Source organism: Rhinolophus sinicus, linkage group LG04 (genome assembly GCF_036562045.2).
Source record: "Rhinolophus sinicus isolate RSC01 linkage group LG04, ASM3656204v1, whole genome shotgun sequence".
In the NCBI taxonomy this organism is placed as follows: Eukaryota; Metazoa; Chordata; class Mammalia; order Chiroptera; family Rhinolophidae; genus Rhinolophus; species Rhinolophus sinicus.
The window spans coordinates 184,701,476-184,726,640 of NC_133754.1; the positions used below are offsets into that span (position 1 = coordinate 184,701,476).

The 25,165-nt window shown below is 41.0% G+C and overlaps 1 protein-coding gene across 4 annotated transcripts in view; it reads left to right on the forward strand.

Annotated features, from left to right (window-relative positions):
• NUP214 (nucleoporin 214) overlaps positions 1-25,165 on the forward strand; it is a 91,279-nt gene that overhangs the window by 48,984 nt on the left and 17,130 nt on the right. For 2 of the 4 annotated variants that reach the window (XM_074331194.1, XM_074331195.1), the window contains exons 25-30: positions 3,704-3,782; positions 5,106-5,154; positions 8,279-8,369; positions 10,131-10,192; positions 12,790-14,592; positions 16,366-16,436. In XM_074331194.1, coding sequence (XP_074187295.1) covers positions 3,704-3,782; positions 5,106-5,154; positions 8,279-8,369; positions 10,131-10,192; positions 12,790-14,592; positions 16,366-16,436 — 2,155 coding nt within the window. Of the gene's footprint in view, positions 1-3,703; positions 3,783-5,105; positions 5,185-8,278; positions 8,370-10,130; positions 10,193-12,789; positions 14,593-16,365; positions 16,437-25,165 lie in introns of all 4 variants that reach the window. The other 2 variants (XM_074331192.1, XM_074331193.1) reach the window with 1 other exon arrangement.

The window sequence follows — 25,165 nt, forward strand, 5'->3', positions numbered from 1 at the left end:
TATAGATTTTCTTGTAATGTCTTTGTTCGCTTTTGGTGTCAGAATAATGCTGGCTTCCTAGAATGGGTTGGGAAGTGTTTCTCCTCTTTAGTTTCCTGAAATTATTTCATGCATAAATATTTGGTAGAATTCACCAGTGAAGCCATCAGGGCTTGGAATTTTAAATTTCTTTAGTAGATCTAGGACTTTTCAGCTTATCTACTGCATGAGTGAACTTTGGTAGTTTTTGTCTTTCAAGAAATTTGTTCATTTCATTTGAATTGTTGAAATTATTGACATGTAGTTTTTCATAAAAAATAGTCACCAATATTTTCCTTTTAGTGTGTGTAGAATTCAAACTTATTGATCTCAGAACTAGCTTTTTGTTTCATTGGGGTTTTTTTCCTCTTATTTTTCTACTTGATCTTTATTTCGTTTTTCTGTTTGCTTTGGATTTTATTTACTCTTCTAGTTTCTTAAGGTGGAAGCTAAGGTCATTGATTTGAGACCACTCTTTTCTAATCCAGGCATTTGGTGCTATAAATTTCCCACTAAGAACTGCTTTGGCTACATCCCACAGATTTTGTGTACATTACGTTTTCATTTTCATTCAGTTCAAAATACTTTTGAATTTATCCTTTGGTTATTTTTATATACCTCTGGGTTATTTAAGTGTGTTATTTAGCTTCTAAGTAATTGGACATTTTCTAGATATCTTTTTGTTATTTCTTTTAATTCTGTGGTCAGAGAACATGCTTTGTGTGACTTGAATCCTTTAGATTTATTGAGACTTGTTTTATGGCCCAGAACTGGGATCAGCAAAGTTTTTCTCAAAGAGCAATGTAGTAAATATTTTAGGCTCATGGACCATGTGGTCTCTGTCGCAACTACCTGACTCGGCCATTGTAGCCTGAAAGCAGCCATAGACAACATGTAAATGAACAGGCATCACTGTGTTACAGTACAGCTTTATTTACAAAAAAATACCAAAAAAATCCAGCAGCTGGCCCTTGGTCTGTAGTTTGCTCCTCCTGACTTAGAATATCAATCATCTCAGTAAATACTCTGCGTGCACCTCAGAAGAACATGTGTGCTGTTGTTGGTTGGAGTGAAGGTCGTTGATAGTGTTGTTCCAGTATTCTACATTCTTAATGCTTTTCTCTCTCCTTATTCCATCAATTATTGGAGAGTGCTGTTGATTTTTCAACTCCAGTGGATTTGCTTATGTTCCTTGCAGTTTTATCAGATTTTGTTTCATGTTGAAGTTCTGTTAATTAGTTGCATAAATGTTTAGGATTGTTTCATGCTATTGATGAGATGACCCAGTTATCATTACAAAATGACCCTCTCTACCCCTGATAAGATGAATTGCTCTGAAATCTACTTTCGCCTATATTGTTGTAGCCAGTCCAGCTTTCTTTGTTTAAATTCTGTTGGAATTGTTTTTCTCCGGAAACCTAATTTTACTACTCTTAGTGACCTGTATGACTCCATTACTCATTTCTAAAACATTGCTCCAGTGTTGCCAGTAATGTAAATGTCATTTGTAGACACCTGCCGTAAATATATGTCAACATGACGCGCTGTTACAGTGTCGTTTTCCTCTTGTGGTCCTTTGAGTTTTTGTTTTCAGTTGTAGAACAGAGCATGTCAAATGAATTTCTGGTCTCTTTCAGGTCTGTATTGCTAGAGGGTAGAGAATACAGTCATCCAAAATACAATAATTCCAAATTTGGCTTTTCCATCCTGAACATTTTTAGCTGTTGATTTCCTTTGATTTGGTTCATGATTCTGCACAAATCTTTGAATATGTTTATTTGGTAGCATGCTGTTCTTTTCTGTTTGCTCTTGGATCATGGTGGATCCTATTTAGTCAGTTGGTTTGCTAGCTGATTGCACTGAACAGCCCTTCTCTACAGGGCTGTGTAAGTACTGTGAGTCCTAATTTTGTGTGTTTGGGAATTTAGGATACCCAAGAGATTTATAGCATTATCACAAGTAAATAGAACAATAATTGTACTCAGTTTGTTTCGTTCATGATTTAATTTGCCATCATGTCTTAACTAAATTTTGGGTGGAAAAAATGTTCCAAAATTGGGTAACTTGCTGCTTTTGTTTTTATTTCTAGTTTGCTTTTTTTTTCTTTTCTTTTCTTTGAGAAAGCGTGGAAGATTTTCATTTCCCTTGTGTTTCTGATGAGCTCAAATCATTTCTCTACCCAAGTCTGTTATGTCTGCCCAGGGATTTCTCAGTCCCAGTGATCTCACTCTTACATTCCTTTTCTCTGTTGGAGATTCAGCAGAGGTGCAGGGGAGCTCTGTACCTGTGTATCTGCTTGGTAGGACATCTCCGGGGAGCAGGGATGTGTTTCTTCGGAGACGCACATCTACAACTGCTTCTTTCTTCAGTAGAAAAATAAAGGGGGTTTTGTTACATTGAAAATAACTCCATTTTTTTCTTGTCTCAGTCTAATAAAGTTTGTTTGGGAAAGTTCCTCTGTTATTCCCACAGAGAATCTGGAGGTGCTTGTAAGATTGTTGTTAATTTTTTTCTGTGAGGCATAGGCTTATTTTTGTCTTTCCTCTTCCAAGTTAATTTTTTTGATGGAGGAGTATTAAGCCCCCTAACTTTAGGGAGGGTTCTAAAAAATAAAACCAGATCCTAGAGCTACTGCTGCTGTATAGCCCATCAGAGTAGCTCAGGACTGAGGACAGATCAATTGAAAAAATGGCTCCCAAGAGCCATGAATGGAGCTTTCTTCTGTGATTGCAATAAATAGGTGATATTTTTTTCTCACATATTAACACTTAAGTAATTATTGAAATGACAGTTTTCTGCATACTGTGTTCAGGGTTAACAACAGATAGTGAGAACTCCTTCTACAAATAGTGGGTGTACTTTTCATACTAGAGCCAAGGTGCAGGTTGGGAATGGAGCAGTGGTACATTTCCGTCTCTTGTATGCCAGCCTGGTGAGCACTGGGCTTTGGGGGATGGTTCTGTGAGAAGCCGAGATCTCTTCTTTGAGTGACACCTTCGAGCCATACATGGTGGCAGATCCTGTACGTCCCATAGATCCTGTGGAACGTATTCTCAGCCTGGGAAAGAGAATCGGGAATTCCCCACGTGCTCTGGAACTGGCGGTGGGATGCAGGGGTGTGTGTGGAGAGGGCTTACTCTCCAGATAAGAGAAAGACCTACTTCTGACTAGTTACAGCTTTTTTTTTTTAGGACTGCAGGAAGAAAATAAGTACAGTGGTACCTCGGTTTTCGAATGCCTCCGTTGATGAACATTTCAGTTTACGAATGCCGTAAATTTTATGGATCTATGGTATCATTAGATAGTAAAATTCATGCTAAATTTGCAGTTTTAGGGGTTGAATTTGAAGGTTCAGAATGGATTAATCCATTTTGCATTACTTTCTATGGGGAAACCATACCTCGGTTTTCAAACGTTTCAGAACTCAGATGGTCTTCCGGAACGGATTATGTTCGAAAACCGAGGTAGCACTGTATTAAGGTTACTGCTGTGACTTTTATGTTGGTTACCCAAATTTCATTTAAAGAATTTATTCTTCAATCTGAAAAATGTCAAATGACTTTGGTTAGGGTCCCAAGACATCTATATTCTGCCCCATATTGGTATTATTTATTGGCTAGAAGGTTGGCTCGGGGATGAAGGTGATTTGCACTCCATCATGCCGTGAATGCTTTTTGTTTTTCAGTTCTTCGGTGTCATACTCTGCAGCGAAACCACCTCATCCAGTGTTGGCCCCAGTGGCTGCTAATAACCAAGCGAAGCAGGTAACTTCCTGATTTTTGCTTTGTTAACAGTCATACAGTGACTGTCTTTGTAACTAAGGCAATCCTGTTTTAAGTCCTCACTTTGCTTTTAAATGAACTCTAAGTCTGACAGACCTGTGAGCCCTTTCCCACAATTCATGCCCTTCTTGACAATAGTAGATCAGGACCTGATATTATCTTCATAGGCCATTTGGCATTCTGCTTCTAATAATCTTGGATCGTAGTTCTAATCCCTTATATTTTTATGGGGTATTTGGATTTTCAGTTTACTTTCATTTAACATTATCTTAGTTAATGCATTCAGCAACCATGTGCAATAAATAGATAAAACAAGTGTTTTGGTATGTTTCACGAATGGAGAGGCCGAGGCTCATGTGCTAATGAAAGCGAACACAGTGAGGAAATGGAGAACCAGAGTTGGGGCCCGGGCCTTCTGACGTCTTCCTGCCCATCGCTTTTTCCGCTGTACCTTTAGTATCAGTGTCTGGAGGATAGGTTCTCTTACTTTCTTCTGCAATTTGCTTCTCAGAGCTTGCCTATTCAGTGATGTTTGTTATGTGTACTTTCAGGCTTTTGCCTGATAAACATTGTCTCTTACAAAAATAGGTTATATTGCCAATAGTTAAACAGTCTAAAAGAAAATAATAGAAGATGGTTGAAAGGTAGATCAAGCTATCTGGAGCTTTCCCCAAGAAAACCTGGTTTCTCTGTTACTTTTACATCTGTGTCTGAGAAAAGTAATATTAAGTTATGTTTGAGATTGAACATCAGAACGTGCCTATTGGCATGCTCAAACATGGCTCCCTATTCCTTACTTTGCTGTGACTTAAAACGACATTTAAGTATTTAGCATTTGGTCATTCTTCTGGAAGTTTCCATGTTCACCTTGGAGGACACAGGGTGAGGCATAAATCGTAATGAACAAGAGTAAAGGAACATTGACTCGGGGTGGATAAGTTGAAGTTTTGCTTTTTCACCTTATCGTCAATTTATTGAGAGCCAGAACCCATTTCATTCATTTACATCTTCATTCATTTGTCTACCAAATGGTCCTGTGCCTTTTATGTGCCAAGCACTGTGCTAGGTACTGAAAAAATAGCCGCAAGCTAGACAGACATGACCCTGCTTTCTTGGTGCTTCCGGAATATTATTCCTATATCTGTTTTCCAATATGATCTTACACATGGCAAGCATTTAAAAATATTGACTTAAATTGAAACTTGAAAAAAATTAAATAAGAGTGTTTATGCTTGCTGATTATAAACTGTGTTATCATTTTCCATGTTCCTTTGGAATAAACATTTTACCTGTGTTCTGTTGCAGGGATCGGTAATAAATTCCCTGAAGATGCCTGGGCCCACACCAACCTCCGGTCAGTTGTCATCCAGTGATAAAGCTTTGGGTCAGTTTGCATTTTTGTTTTAGTGAAAATAAAGGTGAAAGAAACGCTTCACAATAGTGTGTTGTTCTAGATCACAAAGACAGTCAACATAGGAAATCAAGTAAAGAGATATTCAAAAGGCCTCAGTTGATGAAGAATCTCCAGGAAATTAGTGAGCCCTTCAGCAGCTCGGTAGACTTCTGAAATTTGAGAGCAATAGGCAAAAACCTTCCTCTAGATGTTTTTCCTAAAAAGAAGCAGTGGTATTGTGTTCACCAGCATCACTGGGTAATTGTTTAGAGAGGAGTAGATGGGAACATTGGACTCTCTATTTCTTCCACTAAAATGAAAAACTCTTGATTTACAATGACAATTCAAAAACCAGTCAAATACAAAAAGTAAAATGATCTGTTGCAACCTAAGATTTCAGAGTAGATGGTATGTCAATATTAGAAGATTTCATGGCTTCACATACTTCCAACAAGAATAATTATTAACTGAAATTAATTTTCACCATCGCTGTAAGTGCTTTGACCAGGCCAACCTGAAGCAGAAGCGTGCTTTTATTTGTAACCTCACTTGAATGTGGGCTCTTGCCCAGCACCCCCTTTTGTTGGCTCCTTTTTTATAGCCCACTTTATTTGGCATGTGTTACGTTAGGCTAGAGGAATCATGGTCTGTCTGCAGTCCTGTGTCTTCCCCACACTCTGGGCTCTGGCTTTTATTTTGATTGATGTTTTCACGTGGGTCTTTAAGCTAATTCTGTTAGAGACGCTGAACTTTGCATATTAGCATCCTGCTTTCCATAATCTCTCCTCAGTTACACAATCATCTAACTTTCTCTGTAACCAAAAGCTTTCTGATTGACTGTTGGGTTTATCTTCACTAAATATTCCTTGTACTCAGAAAAAGACCATTATTGTGTAAGCCAAAGTTGTATTCTAGAATTTGGATGAATGCAGAAGCACAGGTGTTACCATGGCAGCCTCACATGAGAAGGAGGTAGATAGCACTTCTTGGCTAGCATCTAAAGCTGTATGTTAGAGGGGAGATCTTAGTGGAATTGTCAGACTTTTCAGTCATTTAGGATTCAGATTAAGAGATTTGTTTCCATTTCTGGTTAATATTAGAAAAATTTTTTTGAAAGAGCCCTATCCTAACTCCATTTTTTTTTTTTCCCCTTCTGCCCCCCCCGCCCCCACTCCGGTTCAAACCGTTGTTTCTCAATCTAGTTGTGTAAGACACAGCTCCCTGCCTGATATTATGAGCCTTGCGCTCCCCCTGGCTGAGGCAATCGGTTGCCAGTTGTCGGTTGGCCGCTCACGGCAGCTCTCGCTGGCTGCCGGCCGCTCACACTGGTTGCCAGCCACTCCTGGCAGCACACCGTAGCCCACGGCAGCTCACGGCAGCTCATGCCAACGTTTGGCTGCTTATGGCAACCTCCAGCTGCTCACGCAGCCCAGCTCCAGGGAGAGCCGTTGTTCACAATCTTAGCTGTAGAGGGCGCAGCTCACTGGCCCATGTGGGAATCAAACCGGCATTAGGAGCACAGCGCTCCAACCACCTGAGCCACCAGGCCAACCCCCTAACTTCTTTCAAGGACTTCACTGGAGAATTTTTGTCATTCCTAAAGTGAAGAGTCAAGGAATTCTAAGGGACTTTATTTTCTGCATGTCTTATGCTGTTAACATGACTTACAAATTAGTTTTTGAGGTTCATCCTTTAGTAATTGTGAAATATCTCGTTCATTGCTAGGTGTTTACTTCTGTATTCACTTGCTGGATAATCAAAAGAAAAGAACCTTTTTGGGGTTAGGAAAATTTCCCTGAGAAATGCTATTTTAAGAATTTGCCAAAAGTTTCTTTTAAAAAAAAGTATATCTGAATCCTATATAGAGTAGCTGTTATTAACTAATAATGGAGTACCTTCATTGTTTCTCTGATTGTGAAACTATTACAGGTCCACGAAAGAGTCTGGTGTCGAGACAGATAATGTAGAAAGTGGAAGCTGCTCAATAAATTCCATATTCCAGAGATAACCCTTTACAACTTTATATGTATCTCTTGAGGTTACTTCAGTGTTGTTTTTTAAACAAAAATAGGCATATCCTGTATATGTTGATTTATAACCTATCTCTCTTTCTCCCTCCCCCCCTGACAATAAATATCCTGTTCATCTTTCTAGATCTGATAACAGCTCTCCCTCCCTCATTTTAATGGCGGCCTCGGACTTCATTGTATAGTTGTACACTGTTAAGTTTTACCAATACTCTGCTAATTTAGATTGTTTGTGATTTTTCAAGATTCTAAGCAGCGCTGCATTGAATATCCTTGTACACACCACATTGTATTATAGTAATTTTAAAAATAATTGTACTAATATTTACCCCATACTCAGAAAGAAGGTACTTTTTTATTGTTGGGTTTGGTTTGGGCTTTTTTAAATGTAGCTTTCTCATTCCCCTACCCCCTTTAAAAGTAGAGTAATAGGGGAAAGATTGAAGATAATACCCCAAACTGTTAGTAAGTAGTTACAGAGAAATTGAATGTGGGGAGAGTGATAGATTGCACTTTTTAACTTTCTACACTTCTCTATATTCTAGCAATCATGCATTACCTCTGTAATTTAAAAAAAGCAGGCGGGGGACTATAATTTGTTAAATACAAAAAAAAAATATGAAAATATAGAAATGTAGTTACAGAAAATACAGAAATACAGAAAATACAGAAATAGCCATGAAGTCACTACTCAGAGATATTTAGTTAATATAACCTATTTCTCTTTGGAGTTTTTTCCTTTAACATATATTACTTGTCAGTAATTATAAAGCTACTTTTACAGCTTTAAATTTTAACTATCCTAGAATTATTTTGATCTCTTCTCTGAAAAGGAGCGTGTGGCGTGTCTTGATTTGGAATTACCATTGACATAACCAAAGGGCGCGTTCAGAGACCGTGAACGTGACTGAGGCAGCCCGTGCGCTCCCCTGGATTGCCGCCTAGTCCTGGGATGCATGTGAGGCCCTCAGACCTGGAGGCATGCTCCAAGAGTTACATACTGGATGGTGTTTCTAACTGGTTTTTTGTAATGTTCTTATTTTTTTCCACAATTTCAGGGCCAGGGGCAACCAAGATAGAAACAGCTGTGACTTCTACCCCATCTGCTGTTGGGCAGTTCAACAAGCCTTTCTCATTTTCTCCATCAGGGTCAGTAATGAACTCCAATTTTGTGGCAGGTCACTAGCCACTGATAGGTAGCTTCCCAGCTCTTACAGTCAAGAGGTGTGTTTATATGCTTCTTAAATGTGCATGAGCCCAGAGTCCTTACCACTGCAGTAATACATCTGATGACAGCGGCAGTAACTTCATGTCCTAATTTAAATCTATTTCTCCTTTTCAATGCAAGTTTATACATGTGTTAGTACGTATTCATTTATTTGTTGGATAAGCCTCATTTTCTTTGGGTAGTGGTCTGATCAAGTCTCATATTGAGATATTTTCATTCTGACACCATTTGAGGGCTAGCAGTGACATTGGGATGGGCTTTGCTGCACTGAGAGGTCAGTATATTGAACTTCTGAAAGCAGGTGCTGAATTCACCTTGGAGGAAGTCTGCTCATGTTGGAACCTGTGAAAGCTGCCCAGATGTCCTCTTTCTTCAGAGGTGGAGTTAGACTATGTGGCTGAGATAAAAACCTGCCCAAAGATGTTTTGCCATTGAAGGGCTGTGTGTTCAGGTCCATTAGAAAAGCCTCTTGAGCTCTTTCAGTTTGTGCTTTTTAACTGGAACCATGTTCTCCATATTAAGAGAAAAGTCTCTTTTCTCTGGTGTTAGTATGTTTCTTGAGCATCCTTCGGGCCTATCACGTTAAAGAGGGTGTTGGAATAGAATTTGAGGAAGGACATTATAATTATTATTTCCTTCATACTGTAAATCAGTATGTTTATACTTCCCAAGGATAGTTTGGAACACATTTTAAAGAGGAGATCAGTGCCAGGAGTTATCATATCTTTTACAAACACTGATAATTAATCTTTACTTCTGTGAACTGATACTCTTCTTCCCATTTTTAAAATAAGTTAAAAAGATTTGGGTCATTCTGTCAATAACTTACTTGCATTAGGTAAAATTTCTTTAAGGTTGAGGCAAAGAAAGAAGGTGTTTTTTTAATATGACAAAATATTTAACATCATTTTAGATGGTCTTTGTGCGTTTAACAAAGGCAACGATGGGTTAAAAAATAACACCTAAATGCTTACGTTAGTTATTACATTTGATATGCTTGGTCTCTTATATTTTGACACTATATCATTTTAAATTAGCTATTTGAGCTTTTATCACAGTGCATAGTCTATTCTGGTTCACACTTGTGCTGCATATTCTTCTTTGGCTACGGTGTCTTTACTCACAGTGTAAAGAGAATGTACAGAAGAGAGAGATAATGATAAAAGGAGTCAGCAAAGTTCTTGACATTTTTCTAACCCAGAATTAAGTTGTGTCAAAACTGCAGAGACAGTGTCCTCTATTTCACGCTCTCCATCATCTCCTCTAGTAGCCTGGTGCTCTCCTGACATACTCTGCTATCTAACCCAGCCTGTCTTGTCTCCTTCACTAGGCAGACCGTGTGCTCTAGCCACCATTCCCACATGCACATTCCTAGTGCGGTTCTACTTTTCCATTGCCTTCCTTGGACCCTTTCCTTGGGTCCCCACACAAACCTCTGCCACCCAAACCCAGCCATCCCTCCCAGGCCTCCTCAACTGCTACCCCCTTCTTACCTTCCCCACAAATGGCCTCTCCCTGCTTAGAAATCTTGGAGTGGCTTTGTTGCTTCGCAAATAGATGCGTTTATCTTCTAGATTATAAGTTCCTCAAGAGCAGTTGTGAGTGAATTATAAAATGGGGTATTAAAAGGGCAATTGTGCCTTAGGTTTGCTCTTTTTAACTTCTCTTCTTCCACTTCCTAGGACTGGCTTTAATTTTGGGATAATCACACCAACACCGTCTTCCAATTTCACTGCCACACAAGGTACAGTCTCTGCTTTGCAAAGCATTACTTTTGTGTTTCCCTAAACACGTGCGGTTCTTTTTGTATAGACGTGTTGACATTTTATTGCTACTGCGTTTTGCTGAAAGTATTTTTTGCTGAAAGTTTTACTGTTTTGCCTACAGTAAATTTAGTATTGATATTATGCGTTAGAAATAGGCTGGATTTAAGAAGCTGTTGGGAAGGACTTCTATCTACCTTCATAATTAGGAACAAGGAAGGGATTTCTTTTAAGTGCCTTTTAGTTTTCGGTTTAAATAATTAAGTTTTTTTTTCTTTTATTTTAAAAAGAAAGCTGTTGTTATAAGAAGTGATACATGTCCTAGGGTCTCACATCATACCCTTCAGTTGCTGCCATTGCAATTCTGTTATATTTCCTTCTGGGAGGTTTTGTCCTCCACTTTCTTTCATTTAGCACAATCTCTTGTGAATTTTCCAGTATTATTGAAATCTTGTATAAAAGTCATTTTTAATAACATAATTTCTTCTGGATGTGCCATAATTGATTTAACCACCTATTGGACATTTAAGTTATTTCCCAGTTTTCCCTGTAGTGAATAACACAGTGACCATCTTTCACCTGTTCATTCAACAAATTCCCCCCCCACACACTCCAGTTCAAGCCATTGTTTCTCAGTCTAGTTGTGTAGGACACAGCTCCCTGGCCCAGGCTGGTATTTATGAGCCTTGCGCTCCCGCTGGCTGAGGCAGTCGGTCGCTAGTCATTGGTTGGCCACTCACAGCAGTGTACGGTGGCTGCCAGCCACTCATGGCGGCACACGGTAGCCCACGGCAGCTCACACCACCTCGGCTGTTCACGGCAGCCCAGCTCCAGGGAGAGCTGTTGTTCACAATCTTAGCTGTAGAGGGCACAGCTCACTGGCCCATGTGGGAATTGAACCAGCGACCTCGGCGTTAGGAGCATGGTGCTCCAACCACCTGAGCCACCGGGTCGGTCCCCCCCCTTTTTTTTTTTAAGTTACTAACTTTTTTTTAAATTTTATTGGGCAATATTGGGGAACAGTGTGTTTCTCCAGGGCCCATCAGCTCCAAGTCGTTGTCCTTCAATCTAGTTGTGGAGGGCACAGCTCAGCTCCAAGTCCAGTCGCCGTTTTCAGTCTTTAGTTGCAGGGGGCGCAGCCCACCATCCCATTGGGGAATTAAACCTGCAACCTTGTTGTTGAGAGCTCACGCTATAACCAACTGAACCATCCAGCCGCCCCTCAACAAATATTTTTTGAGCGTTTTTTGTGTGCCAACCCAAGTGGTAGAAGCTTTTTAGTAGAAAAGCGATCTCCTAAAACCTCCCAGAGGGAGATTAGGGAGTTGAAAGCATAGCAGACTTCTAAACTTGATCTGTGTGTCACTTAAAGGGTTGTCAGTTTCATTCCTTTCTCTTTGGAGCAGTATTTCTTAAACTTTTTTTTTTAACCTCTGCCCCCTTAGATGTGGCAGAACACCCCGGCAGCCCACCTCCTCCCCAGTCTCACTTTCTAGAGGAAAAACAACTCAGTGATATAAAAAGATTGGAGAAGAACAATCAAAAGCATTCAAAAAATCATAAATAAAGTAAAATAGTAATACAACAGCAGTTCTATAAACATTTTCATTACTATGAGAATAGACAACAGCCCAAAACCATAAACAGCTCCGCACAACACCAGTGATACAAAGAGGTCTTTCTGGAAATTACACACAGATAGCAGGGGCTTTGCAGTGTTCCAGGAGTTTGTGATAGCCCGACTTCTGAAAACAAAATGGAATTAGGAAGATCAATAAACACTTGTAATAGGCTAATTTTAGTTTAAAAATAACAAATTTTAATTACTCTAATTTATTGACCACTCATTGTTTGAACAAGCCTTGTTGTGAGTGCTTTTACCTATATTTCATTTCATCTTTGAAACTCAGTGAGCTAAGTAGGTACTGTCGTTATTTCTATTTTCCAAATGGGGAATTTGAAGCTCAGAGAGGCAAAGTAACTTCCAAAGTCACACAGCCAGCAAGTGGCTGAGCATCCAGCTCTGGAGCCATGTGCTTGACCATGAGACCAGACTCCCTCTGTAAAACCTCTTACTGAGGAGACGCTAGGAAGTAGCCCTTAATTGTATGTAAAAATGACTGTCTGTGGATTGGCACCCTATTTGCCCATTAAAAAACTAAAGGGAAAACTTGCAGTTTGGGATCAATTCCTGATCTGTCAGGAGGTTGATAGGCTAGCACTGTGCCGACAAACTCAGTGAAGAAAGCACACGCGGGAAAATCAGGGAAGGGGGCTTTTTGTTTCTCTTTTGGGATAGCATGTTAACTTCATGTGTTCTAGATAGGGTGTATTTTGTTGTGACTTAACGGTCATAAAAAGAGTAGTTGTCCTTTTCACCTCAGTGAGATGACTCAGACAGGGCTGACATTTCTATGGAGAAGCATTCATTCTGTCCTCCCTGAGGAAAACCGCTGTTAGAACAAGCTATCCCTGACCGCATCGAGGGAGGAGAGACTTTGGCTTAGAAATTGTCGGTGGAGCGATAGGTCATACTCTGCTAAATCCCACCCATCTCCTCATTTCTTTTTCTTACTAGGGGCCACACCCCCTGCTAAAGAGTCAAACCAGCTGGACACATTCTCCTTTGGGGGGGGAGGCAAACCTTTGTACGAGACCGTTCCTGAAAGCTCCTCTCCCTCACGAATGACACCGTCAAACGCCGGTGGAGCTGCCACTGCTTCTCCAGGAGAGTCGGCTCCGTCGAGCAGCAGGCCTGTGGCACCTTCTGGAATTGCTCTTTCCACCCCTTCCAGCAAGTTGGAAACCCCGTCCAAGTTGGGAGAGCTGCTGTTTCCAAATTCTTTGGCTGGCGAGACTCTAGGAAGTTTCTCAGGACTGCGGGTTGGCCAAGCCGATGATTCCACAAAGCCAGCCAATAAGCCTTCGTCCACAAGCCTCACTAGTGCACAGCCAACCAAGACGTCACTCGTGCCCTCGGGGTTTAATTTTACTGGCCCTTCCGTGTTAGGGAAGCACACGGAGCCCCCTGGCACCTCCTCTGTGACCGCCACCACCACAGTAGCACCACCAGCAGCAGCCACCAGCACCAGCAGTTCCACGACTGGTGTCTTTGGCAGCCTGCCACTCACCAGTGCGGGCTCCTCGGGGGCGCTCGGTTTTGGTGGCATCTCTCTAAGTGGTAGCAAGACGAGCTTTTCATTTGGAAGCCAACAGGCTGGTAGTACAGGGCCCCTGTCTGCCCCCCCACCAGCCACCACTGCCACTCCCCTTGCGACATCGTTCCCCACCTTGTCATTTAGTAGCCTCCTGAGTGCCACCTCTGCTCCCACCCTGCCTGCGTCCTCTGCTAAAAGCACAGAGGAGACTGCGTCGTCATCTTTGCCCGAGAAGCCAGGCAACAGTGAGGTCTCAGTGTCCACGGCCCCGCTTCCCCAGGCTCCTCTGCAGACTTCTGACTCCATGAAGAAAGAACCTGCTCCTGTCCAGCCTGCAGGCGGCAGCCCCAGCGCTGCAGCTTCTAGCGCCAGTCTCCTGGCACCCTCTGGAGAGGCCATGCCAGCAGCCACCGGGGCCCCTGATGTCAAGACAGAACCGGCGTCTCCTCCTCCCACCCCTTCGGTGGCTGGGCAGACTGCTGGCACAGCAGCAGCAACCCCAAGTGCATTCCCTGTGATCTCAGAAGCATCGAGTCCCCCCACAACCTCCAGTGCTGTCCACAGTGCCGCCCCGAGCCCCGCTACAGAGACAGCAGTGTTTGGGACTGTCACTTCAGGCTCGTCTGTCGTCCCTCAGTCACCTGCCGCCAGTTCTAGCTCAGCTTTCAGCCAGCTCACTAGCAGCAGCACGGGCACTGCCCCTTCGGCCACCCCCACGTTTGGGCAGGTGGCAGCCAGCACCGCACCAAGCCTGTTTGGGCAGCAGACGGGCAGCACAGCTAGCACGGCCACCGCCCCCACGCCGCAGGTCAGCAGCTCAGGGTTCGGCAGTCCAGCGTTTGGCACCTCTGCCACAGGGGTCTTTGGACAGACGACGTTTGGGCAGGCCCCGGCCTTCGGGCAGTCGACAAGCAGCCCTGCTGCGAGCGGCTTTTCCTTCGGTCAGTCCGGGTTCAGCTCCGGCCCTGCTTTTGGTCAGTCCGGGGCCTCTTCCCCATCTTCCAGTGGAAATGTCTTTGGTGCCCCTTCCAGCACCAGCAGCCCCTGCTCGTTCTCCTTTGGACAGTCTTCTGCCAGCACAGGCGGGGGCATGTTCGGCCAAAGCAACCCCCCTGCTTTTGGCCAGAGCCCCAGCTTTGGGCAGGGAAGCTCTGTGTTTGGTGGCAACTCGGCCACCACCACCACGGCGTCATCCTCTGGGTTTAGCTTTTGTCAAGCTTCAGGTAAGAATTTCTGGAAGATTTTTACTTTGTTCTCTGTATTATTTGAAACATTTACAATAAACCTGTGTTCCTTCGTAATTGAAAGGAAGGGAAAACAAATGAGGCTCCATGAAGCCGAGAAGGGAACTTCAAGCTCTGGTGGTCCCGGGAGTTTCTTCAGCTTGTCACTGAGCTCCCGTGTCGCTCCCAGCAAGCTGTCCACTCTACAAGCCACCACAGTGCCAGTTTCATGGGCGGGTGACGCAAAGTTGAAAGGCATGGCAAGGAAGGAATGACTCATACATAGGAAATTTTTAATTTGGAAGGGACGTCAGAGGTCATTATGTCCCAAAGCGTCAGGCCTTGAGATGACAGCGCTGATGCCATTTTGTGCTAATATGTAGTAGAACCAGAGCTCCTCGTCCTAGTTCACTGCCTGGCCAGTGCGTTAACATTTCCTCTGACACCATCTTGCTTGCTAGGGCAGACACCAACATTGGAAAAGTTTGGGTTTTTCTATTTTCAATGTTGTAATTTAAAAACAAACAAACAAACAAAACACGAATCTTTAAATTGTACTGTTTTTGAGAGTAAAATATAATTTTCCTGTTGGCATGTCCAATTGTAGCAGCTCCTTTTATATGTAAGTTAGCTATAGACAGAACAATCTGAAAATCTTTTCTAAATCTCGTTTCTGATGGTTATCTTATGAAAGGCAGTTCTTCAGCAGTTTGGCCCTGGGGGTACAAACTATTGATTTCTTGGTGGGCAGAATTCTAAGTAACTGCTAATTCATTCCTTTGGTGACAATTTATTTGAAAATGGTTCATAATTTACTAGAAAGGAAATCTTTTCCTTCCTTCAACAAACGTTTGTAAGTTTGGCTACAAGGACACAGTGGTGAAAGAGAGTTTTGAGATGTACCTGGTGCCCTGTGAAGAGGCTGTTTTGCCAATTGAGTGGTGGGAAATGTGATAACTTGGTCTGGAGACTGGGCAGGGAGAGGCCCTGTGAGTCTTAAAAGAGAGTAGGATATTTAACTCTCTAGTGCATCCTTTGTTCTGCAGTCGAAGCCTGAGCGTCCCCATACGCAGCTGTAATTGAATTATTTCAACATAATTGCAAACCTGAAGAAGCCTTTCGTACAGTAACTGTGGGCAGGTACCTGAGCAGTCTGCTCCAGCCCTGGCGGAGGAACGCGACTTGCCCGAGTTCCCCTTACCTAGATCACGGCAGGAATGAAAACGGGACCCCTGCCTTCTAACTCCTTGTCCAGGGCTCTTGTTATATAACACACAGTTCTGCCTGGTTTTTCCCAGGCTCTGTTAGCCCAGCACCTCAACCACATTATGCCACGTCAAAGAAAGTTAAACTATCCTGAAAGAATCTGGTGTTTGAGATCAGAGGAAACCAGGGAGTAGAAATAGTCATGAAATTTACTGTCATTAGAAAGACTTCTTGGCAGCTAAAAGTCTGGGGGAAAGCCACTCTGAAAGTACACCATCTGTTTTGGTCCCCACCCCCCTGGGGTTTCGTAGGAGACAGAATTCAGTCCTTGGGACTTTGGAATTTCTACTATTTTGAAATGTTAGCAATGAATTAAAGATGTTTATGTACTCATAATTTTCTCTATTTCCTACATAGGAAGACAGATTTTATTCATGGGATGATTTATTGTGGGGTATTTTAGCACAGCTGAATGCCATTAAAAAAAACACACAAAACAAAACAAAACACTGTGATGTTGTAAAAGACTCATCCAATTAAAACTTTTGTTTTCTTTTTATTTTACAGGATTTGGGTCTAGTAATACTGGTTCTTTGTTTGGTCAAGCAGCCAGTACTGGTGGAACAGTCTTTGGCCAGGTAAATATATATGTTTGCCTTTCTTCATGTCCGCGTACATCAGACCCATCCACATTGTTCATATATTGTGTTCGTGTTGTACACGCAACCCCCGCAAACAGCCTTGTGTGATTCTCAAACTCCGCCTTCTTTAGCTCCTCTGGGGATGCAGGCTTCTCGGCCACTAATAGGAGAGAATCACAACAATTTTGATCCTTTGAAAGCACTTTAAAAGCAAATTACGTGATTCCCATCAATCTTCTGCCTGTTCTGTTTGGCCAGGGGTTGGCAAGCTACGACCGGTGGGCCAAATCTGCTTCTTAGCCTTTCTTTTTTTTTTTTTAAGGTCCTTGAGCTAAGAATGGTTGTTATTTTTTTAAATGGTTATTTAAACCAAAAGAAGACTGTGCAACAGAAACCACATATGGCCCTGTGTAACTGTGTGTTTCCAGGGACTCCTGTTAGTCATCTAAGCTATTTGAGTTTGGATGGCTAGTGCTTATCTGTGCGGGGCGTGGTTGTAAGCGCTTTATGCAAATTGACTCATTAATCATCAGTACTTCTGTAGGTGCTGTTATAATCCTCCTTTGACAGATGAGGACACTGAAGGCCCAGAGCGGTCAATTGGACTGCTTTCAGGTCCTAGTAACCTCATGAGGAATCGTTGCAAAGGAAGGGACTCTGCCATAGCGGAAATGGAAGTGACTTTCTGCAGGTGGACCTGGCATTTGTCCAGCAGTTTATAAAGCGGTAGCGATAGGCATATTACTTGTTTCTTCCACATCTTCAGTAGGAGATTCTCTTCATCCTCTTTATCCTTTGAAGATGCCTCTGCCCTAGTCTGTGCTCCTTCACAGAGACAAAGGAAACCTGATTTCCAGGTCCTGGTGACGGCGGGCTAGATACAAGCCAAGTTCCCCACTGAAAACAGCTAATGCTAGATAATACATAAAAACTATCATTTTAAAAGCACTGTTAAGCCAACAAGGTATTTTTGTCAAGCCAAATTAAAAGGAAAATGGGAACCTATAGAAGTGAGTGGAGCACAGACTTTCCTATTTTAATAACTCCGAAGGGCAAAGGGGCAGAAATCACTAATCAAGATATGCACAAAGTGAGAGATCCTACCCACAATAAGCTGGGGCTCCAGGTTCACCTCTCTCCCCGTGTGGGTGTGGCCTGACAGGGTCCTAGCAGGGTGGTGTCTGCAGATGTCTGGCAAAAGCAGACACTCTGAAGAAAAGTCACTGTACTCTCGGCCTCAAGTAATTTTTTTTAATTAAAGTATTGTTGGCATGCAATATTATATTAGTTTCAGGTATACAACATAGTGATTCAGCATTTGTCTTACAATGTGCTCACCACACCTAGTCTAGAAACCACCTGTCACTGTGCAGACTTACCACGCTATTGACTGTAGTCCCCTTCATCTCAAATAATTTTTAAGGACATTGATTCTCACACCTAAATTAGTCACTAAAGGAAACAAGGAATTATGACCAAGAGCCAGGGTAAACATCGGATGTATATTTACAAAGACTTCCTAGACTGTAAAACAGGTGTTTTACATGTTTAAAAGAAATAGCAACAAACTTGAAAATACCAGGAAAGAAGTGTCCGCAGCTTTGAAAAAGAACTAAATAGAACTCCTAGAGAAATACAATAATTAAAATTTTAAATCAGCAGATTAGTCCCAGGTGATGAGAACGGTAATATACCTAGACCAGGTATCAGCAACCTTTTTCTGTAAAGAGCCTGATAGTAAATATTTTAGACTTTGAGGGCGTGGTTGTGTTCCCATAAAGCTTTATTTACAGAATCCGATAGCAGGCTGGATTTGACCCATGGACTATAGTTGGCTGACCCTTGAATTAGAAGGTAGGTCAGATTAAATCATCTGGGATGCCTCATGGAGAGCAAAAAAGATGGAAGATGCAAAAGAAAGAGCGAAAGTCCAACATACGTTTAATCAGAAGGAGAAGAGAAAGAATGCATGGCAATATTAGAAGAGAAAAGGACAGAAATTTCCCAAACCAGTAGAAACAGTAAGCCATGGGTGCAAAAGGCCAACAGATACCAAGCAGAATGCATAAGCGGAAACTGATTCTAAGACCTGTCGTAGTGAAACTGCAGAAATGCAAAGATAAAATATTAAAAGCACTCAGAGATAAAAAGACAGGTTACCTTCAAAGGAGCAAGAGTTGGACTGACAGCTGACTTCTTAGCAGTGATGATGAAAGCCAGAGACAGTCTACCTACCTAGAATTTCTGAACCCAGCAAAAAATGTCTTTAAAGAGTGAAGTCAAGACATTTTTTCAGATAGATCCTGAGAGAATTTATGCCTAGGAGACCTGAAGGACATTCTAAAGGATATTCCTCAGGCAGGAGGGAAAATTGACTTCACTAAAATTACAGCTTTCTGAATTTTAGGGTAAAACAAGCCATGAAATAGGAAAATTGTAGCCTGTGTAACCAAAAGTGTAATTATATTGAGACTATAAACCATACAAATCGAAAAAAGACAACTACACCCCCAGCAAAATGGCTAAAATTGAGAGGGTCGCTAATACCCAGTGCTGGTGAGGAAATAGAGCGATAGAAATGCTCCCACACTAAGGGAGTGGGAATTCACATAACCGCTCTGGAAAACTATCTGGTGATACAAGACTGGATATACAAAATCCCTCCTGGCCCAGCAGATCTTCTGGATGTGTGACCAACAGAAACGAGTGCCTTTGTTCCCCACAAGGTAGGGATTAGAATATTCCTAGCAGTATATTCAGAACAGGGAAGAGGAAGCAGCCCAAATGCGTATCAGCTGAAGGATGGATGAAGTAATGGTGGTATATTTATATAGTAGGATTACTCCAGAGCAGTGAAATGAAATGTCCTGCTCCTGTACAATACGAATGGATGGATCTCACAGGCATAGTGTGAAGTGAAAGAAGCCAGACACAAGTACATACTGTTGGGTCGCATTTACATCAAGAGTCAGTTACAGGCAAAACATAGCCCTTAGGATAGAAATCAGAATCGTGGTTACTTTCAGGCCATTAAAAATGGGGTACGAAGGAGCCTTCTAAAGTGCTAACAATGTTAGATATCTTGAACATTGAACATTCTAAAGGTCAAAATTCATTGAGCTCTGTACACGTAAAATTTGTGGACTTAATAAAAAAACACAGTAGAAGGAAAACAGGTGAAAGACTTCATCAAAAAAGGATAATGTTAGTTGCACAACATTTTGAATGTACTTAATGCCACTGAATTATACACTTAGCTGCTTAAAATGGTAAGTTTTATGTATACTTTACCACAATTTTTTCAAAAAGGAGAAGAAAACAAAAAAAATATGTAAAGGATGGCCAGAGGACCTGTAAACATACTCAGATTAATTAGCAATGCAAATTAAAACCACAAAGAGATGCACACTTGTGAGACAGCAAAAATTAAAAGCCCAACAATAGCAGATGCCAGTGACTATGCAGAGCAGCAGAACTCGTATAGACTCCTAGTTGGGGGTGTGAGTTGGTACAACCATCCTGGAAAATAGTTTGGCATACCCTGTAATAGTAAAGACCAGCCATTCTACTCCTAGGTGTGTTCAGAGAAACGCATGCACATGTGTGCCAGGATACAAGCGTGTTCATAGTAACCGGAAACTATGAACAACCCAAAAGTTGATCAACCTTCCAGTGGGTAAATGGACTTGTGTTACTGGAGTAGAATGTTACCCAGCTATGGAAATGAACAAATGAGAGCTAACGGGTGACTCGCACAGGCGTAATGGCATAATGTCGAGCCAAGAGATGGAAAACTTACGGTGATAAACTCCATATCCGTTACTTAGTCTCCTATTAGCCTTCCTTCACAGAAATTACATTTGCAGTTGGAAAGGCCAGAAATTCCAACCAGTATTTTTCTGTGATGGCAGGGACCTAATCTGTTCCATTCAGTGCTCTATCCCCACTGCTTAGGACTGTGGCTAGCACATGATAGGCTGTAAAAAGGAATAAATTTTCAGGCAGTAGGCGTATCCTCAGAAAAATCTAAGGATGCAAGGCAGATTCTGGCTAGGATATAGAATATCGTCACTCTTGTTATAACACACAAAACCAGATAGTGTGAAAATCACACTTATTCTATGGGTATTGGAATTCCCTAATGCTGTGTAACAAACGACCCCCAAACCCAGTAGTGTTTACTTATTTATATTTGTTTACCTCTGATGGGTGGTTTGGCTGTTGGTTCAGACCTTCACTGGAGCTCTGGCTAGAACATCTCCATGTGACTTTCTGTGTGGGCTGGGCTTGCTCACAACATGGTGGCTGCATTCCAGGAGGAATATTCAAGAGAGGGCTCCAGGCAGAAGCCACAGAACCTTTTATGACCTAACCTCAAGTCACAGGGCCTCATTTATGCTGCACCCTGTTATTCAAGGCGGTCACTGAGACCTGCCCAGGTCCAAGGGGAGAGGGCTAGTCTTCACATCCTGCTGTAGAAGAGCATATGGGTTTAGTTATATTTGCTTTGATCATCTTTGGAAAATATTTGTCACAGCAGGACTGTCAGAGTGACAGAAAGCCTCGTTGAATTGCTTTCCAGAGAGAGGAGCCCATCATAGGTGAGCACGATGGTATAGCAGCTTCTGGGGGCAAATGTCAGGTCTGGGTTTGGAAAGGCAGAAGAGAGGTCCTGCTGAAGATTGAGGACATTTACTGGCTATTAGAAGCTATTGGAAACAGTGAGGGTAAGCAAAACAAATGACCAGTAAACACATGAAAAGACCAATAGCATTAAACATTAGGAAAATGAAAATCAAAACTGTAATGAGATACCACATCACACCTATTACAATGGCTATCATTTAAAAAAAACAAAGAACAAGTATTGACAAGAATGTGGAAAAATTGGAACTCTCATGCATTTCTGGTTAGAATGTAAAATGATGCAGCTGCTGTGGAAAACAGTTTGGTGGACCCTCAAAAAGCTAACCGTAGAATGGTCATATGACCCAGCAACTCCACTCCTAAGTGTACCCAGAATTAAAAGCAGGGACTCAAGCAGACACTTGTTGCCAGTATGCATTGCAGCATTATTCAGCAGCCACAGGTGGAAACAGCCCAAGTGTCCATCAGCAGATGACTGGATAGATAAAATACGGTGTATACATGACGGGGAGGTATTTATTCAGCCTTCAAAAGGAAGTTCTCATTCATACTACACACAGGGGGACCTTGAATACATGGTGCTAATTAAAATAAGCCACACATAAAAGGACACATATTATAAATTTCACTTACATGAAATATTTAGAATAGGTTAATTCAAAAGTAGTCATTTAAAAATGACTACATGAATGGAGTCATTGTAAAGAGTATAAAATGTTCGGAATGATGGAAAAGTTCCAGAAATGGATAGTGGTGATGGTTGTACACACTGAATATACTTAACACTAATGAATTGCACTCTTAAAATAGTTTAAAATGGCAATTTTTATGTATGTTTTACCACAATAAAAAAATAAAAATAAAGGAGGCTAAAAATCTATTTTAAAAACAAAAAAAGAATAGGTAAACTCACATAGAGCCAAAAACTAGAGATTACCAGGGGCGGGGGGCAGGAGGGAATGGGGGCGCTGTAGCTGAGTGGTTACAGAAGGCTGGTTCAGGTGATGAAAAAACTTTGGAAATTGACAGTGGTGATGGTTGCACAACACTGAATATTAATATCACTGAACTGTATACTTTAAAATGGTTAAAATGGCAAGTTTTATGTCATGTACATTATACCACAGTTTTTTTAAACTTAATGTAATACACCAAAAACCATTGAATTTTATACTTTAAATCAGTGAGTTATATGGTATATGAATTATGTCCCAATAAAGCTGGCGTGCTTTTTGGTTTTTAATTTTGTTTTTAACAAATCGGGACCTGAAAGACTTGTAGGTACAACAGGAATTGTACAACAGTAATTTGTTCAGTATAAACCACCCCCCACCTCCCGGGAATTTTTGCTAAGAGAAAGGAAATAAAGGCAGGACTGAAAAGCAGAAAGAACTTGCACAGGCTTGCAATCTCCTGTTGCCTAGAACTGTTGAATCCAAAGGTAATGCTGCAACCCAACTACCTCCTGGCTCTAGGCTTAAACACTTAAAAGGCGAACAACCTAACTCTAAGCAAAGACAGTGTTGCCCTAACCTGGGGTGAATGAAGTCTATGACTCACTTCCCATTCAACTCAGCATGTAGTGAAATCGGAATAATGACCTCCTCACTTTAGGGTGCAGGTGAAACAGAGGGCTCTCACTCTAGACAAAAACGTTAGTGGTCTTCAGTCACCACACAACTGTTCGTTCATCTTACACAAAGTTTGGTATACCCCTCCCAAAAAACAATTACATAACATGCGAAGAAGCAAAAATAAAAGGGGAACTCACAATCATATTTTACAAAAACACATAGCCTTGATCTGTAGCTGAAGTTTAAATCTAGTATCTGAAATAAAAAATGATTAGACAAGTTTAACAGCAGAGTGAATACTACAGAAGAACAGTGAACTTGAAGATATGTCAATAGAAATTATCTATAATGAAGGTCAGAACAAAAAAAAAAAAAATTAGAACATTAGTGGCCTGTGCAACAATATCAGGCAGTCCAGTGTATTTGTAATCAGAGTTCCAGAGGAGAAGAGACAGAATGGGATGGGAAAAAAACATACTAGAATAAACAGTGGCCAATCTTTTCTAAATTTGTTGAAAAACGAATCTACAAATCCAAGAAACTCTGCAGAGCCCAAGCAGAATAAAGACTAGAAAACCACACCTAGACACGCCATAGTTAAGCTTCTGAAATCCAGATGTTAAAAGAAAAATTTTAAGCAACTAAAGAAAAAAGACAACGTACAGGGAAACAGTGTATTGTGTAGTTATAACGAGATATTAAATATATGACAACCATAGCAAAAATCTTTCCTATCTGGGAGTAGACCAGTGATTCTCAACGGGTATCGATTTTGCCCCCAGGGAAATTTCACATTCACAGTGTCTGGACACATGTTTGGTTCTCGTGAGTGGGGAATACAACTAACATCTAATTGGCAGAGGCCAGCAATCCTGCTAAAACATCCTACAACCCTGCAAAACAAAGAATTATCCAGACCAAAATGTCAGTAATGCCACTGTTAGAAACCATTAGGTAGACAAAGATTTCTTAGCACATAAAAGGCACTAACTATGAAAGAAGAAAATTGGAAAACTGGACCTTATCAAAATTACAAACTAATGCTCATCAAGAGACCTGTTATAAAAATGAAAAGGCAGGGCATAGACTGGGAGAAAATATTTATAATATATTAAACCAAAGGGCTTCTTCTGGGATATATAAAGAACTTCGAATCAGAAGTAGAAAGACAGCCCAGTTTTAAAAATAAGCAAAATACTTGGACAGATACCTTACAAAAGAGGATGTACAAAAACTTGCTCAGCAGTGTTAGCAGAGAAATGCAAATGAAAACCACAGTGAGATACAGCTTCATACCCGCTAGAATTATTAAAATTTAAGAACTTAACAAAACCAAATGTTGGAAAGATCTCGAGCAACTAAATCTCTTGATGCATTGCTGGTGGGAGTGGGAAATGGTTTCAGTCACTATGGCAAACCATTTGGCAATATTTTAATAAGTCAAATGTACACTGATTTTATGGTTCAGCAATTCCAGTCCTAGGTATTTACCCAAAAGAAATGAAAATACATGCCACAGGAAGATTTCTGTAAGGCTGTTCATAGCAGCTTTGTTCATAATAGCCCAACCTGGAAATTATCCAGATGTTCATTCCCAGAATCGTAAACACTGGCATACTCACACAGTGGAAAACTGCTCAGCGAGAATAAGAAGAATGACTGGTGCGTACAACAACATGATCTCAAAAGCGTATTTTGATTCCAGTCAGGTCACTTAGGCAAGAAAAGGAAATAAAAGGCATCCAGATTGGAAAGGAAGAAGTAAGACTGTTATCTGCAGATAACGTGATCATGAAAATCCGAAGGAATCCACTAAAAAACTATTAGAACTAATAAATGGGTTCAGCAAGTTTGTAGGACACAAGATCAATATATAAAAATCAATTCTATTTCCATGCATTTGCAGTGAACCATTTGAAAATGAAATTAAGAAAATGATTCCATTTTTAATAGCATCAAAACCAATAAAATACTTAGGAATAAATTTAACAAAAGTGCAAAAACATACTCGTATTCTGAGTACCATAAAAACATTGTTTAAAGAAATTCAAGATGATTTAAATAAATGGAAGGACATCCCGTGCTCATGGGTCAGAAGATTTAAAGTTGTTAAAAGGGCAATACTTAGCTAGTAAATTGTAGAGCCAGGACTGTCCAGATTAATTCATTCCTGCAGGAATTCAGTGATGAGTAAGACAAAGGGTCTGCATTTATAGAGCTTCCATTTGATGGAGGGGGTCAGTCTTTAAAAACAGTTTCATTTCATATCATTTTAAATACTAAGAAGAAAACAGGATAATGAATCAGGGAAGATGACTTAGGTTAAATAGGACATGCCTTTCTGAAGAAGTCTCGTAAATGTCTCTACATTTGTTTCTTTGAATTAGGATCAAATTAGGTTCACACTGAGATAGATTGATAGGTCTCTTAAGTCTCTTTATTAAGATTACCCTTCCTTGTCTCTCTTGTGTATTTCCTCATAATTCGGTTGTTGAATGGAGCAGA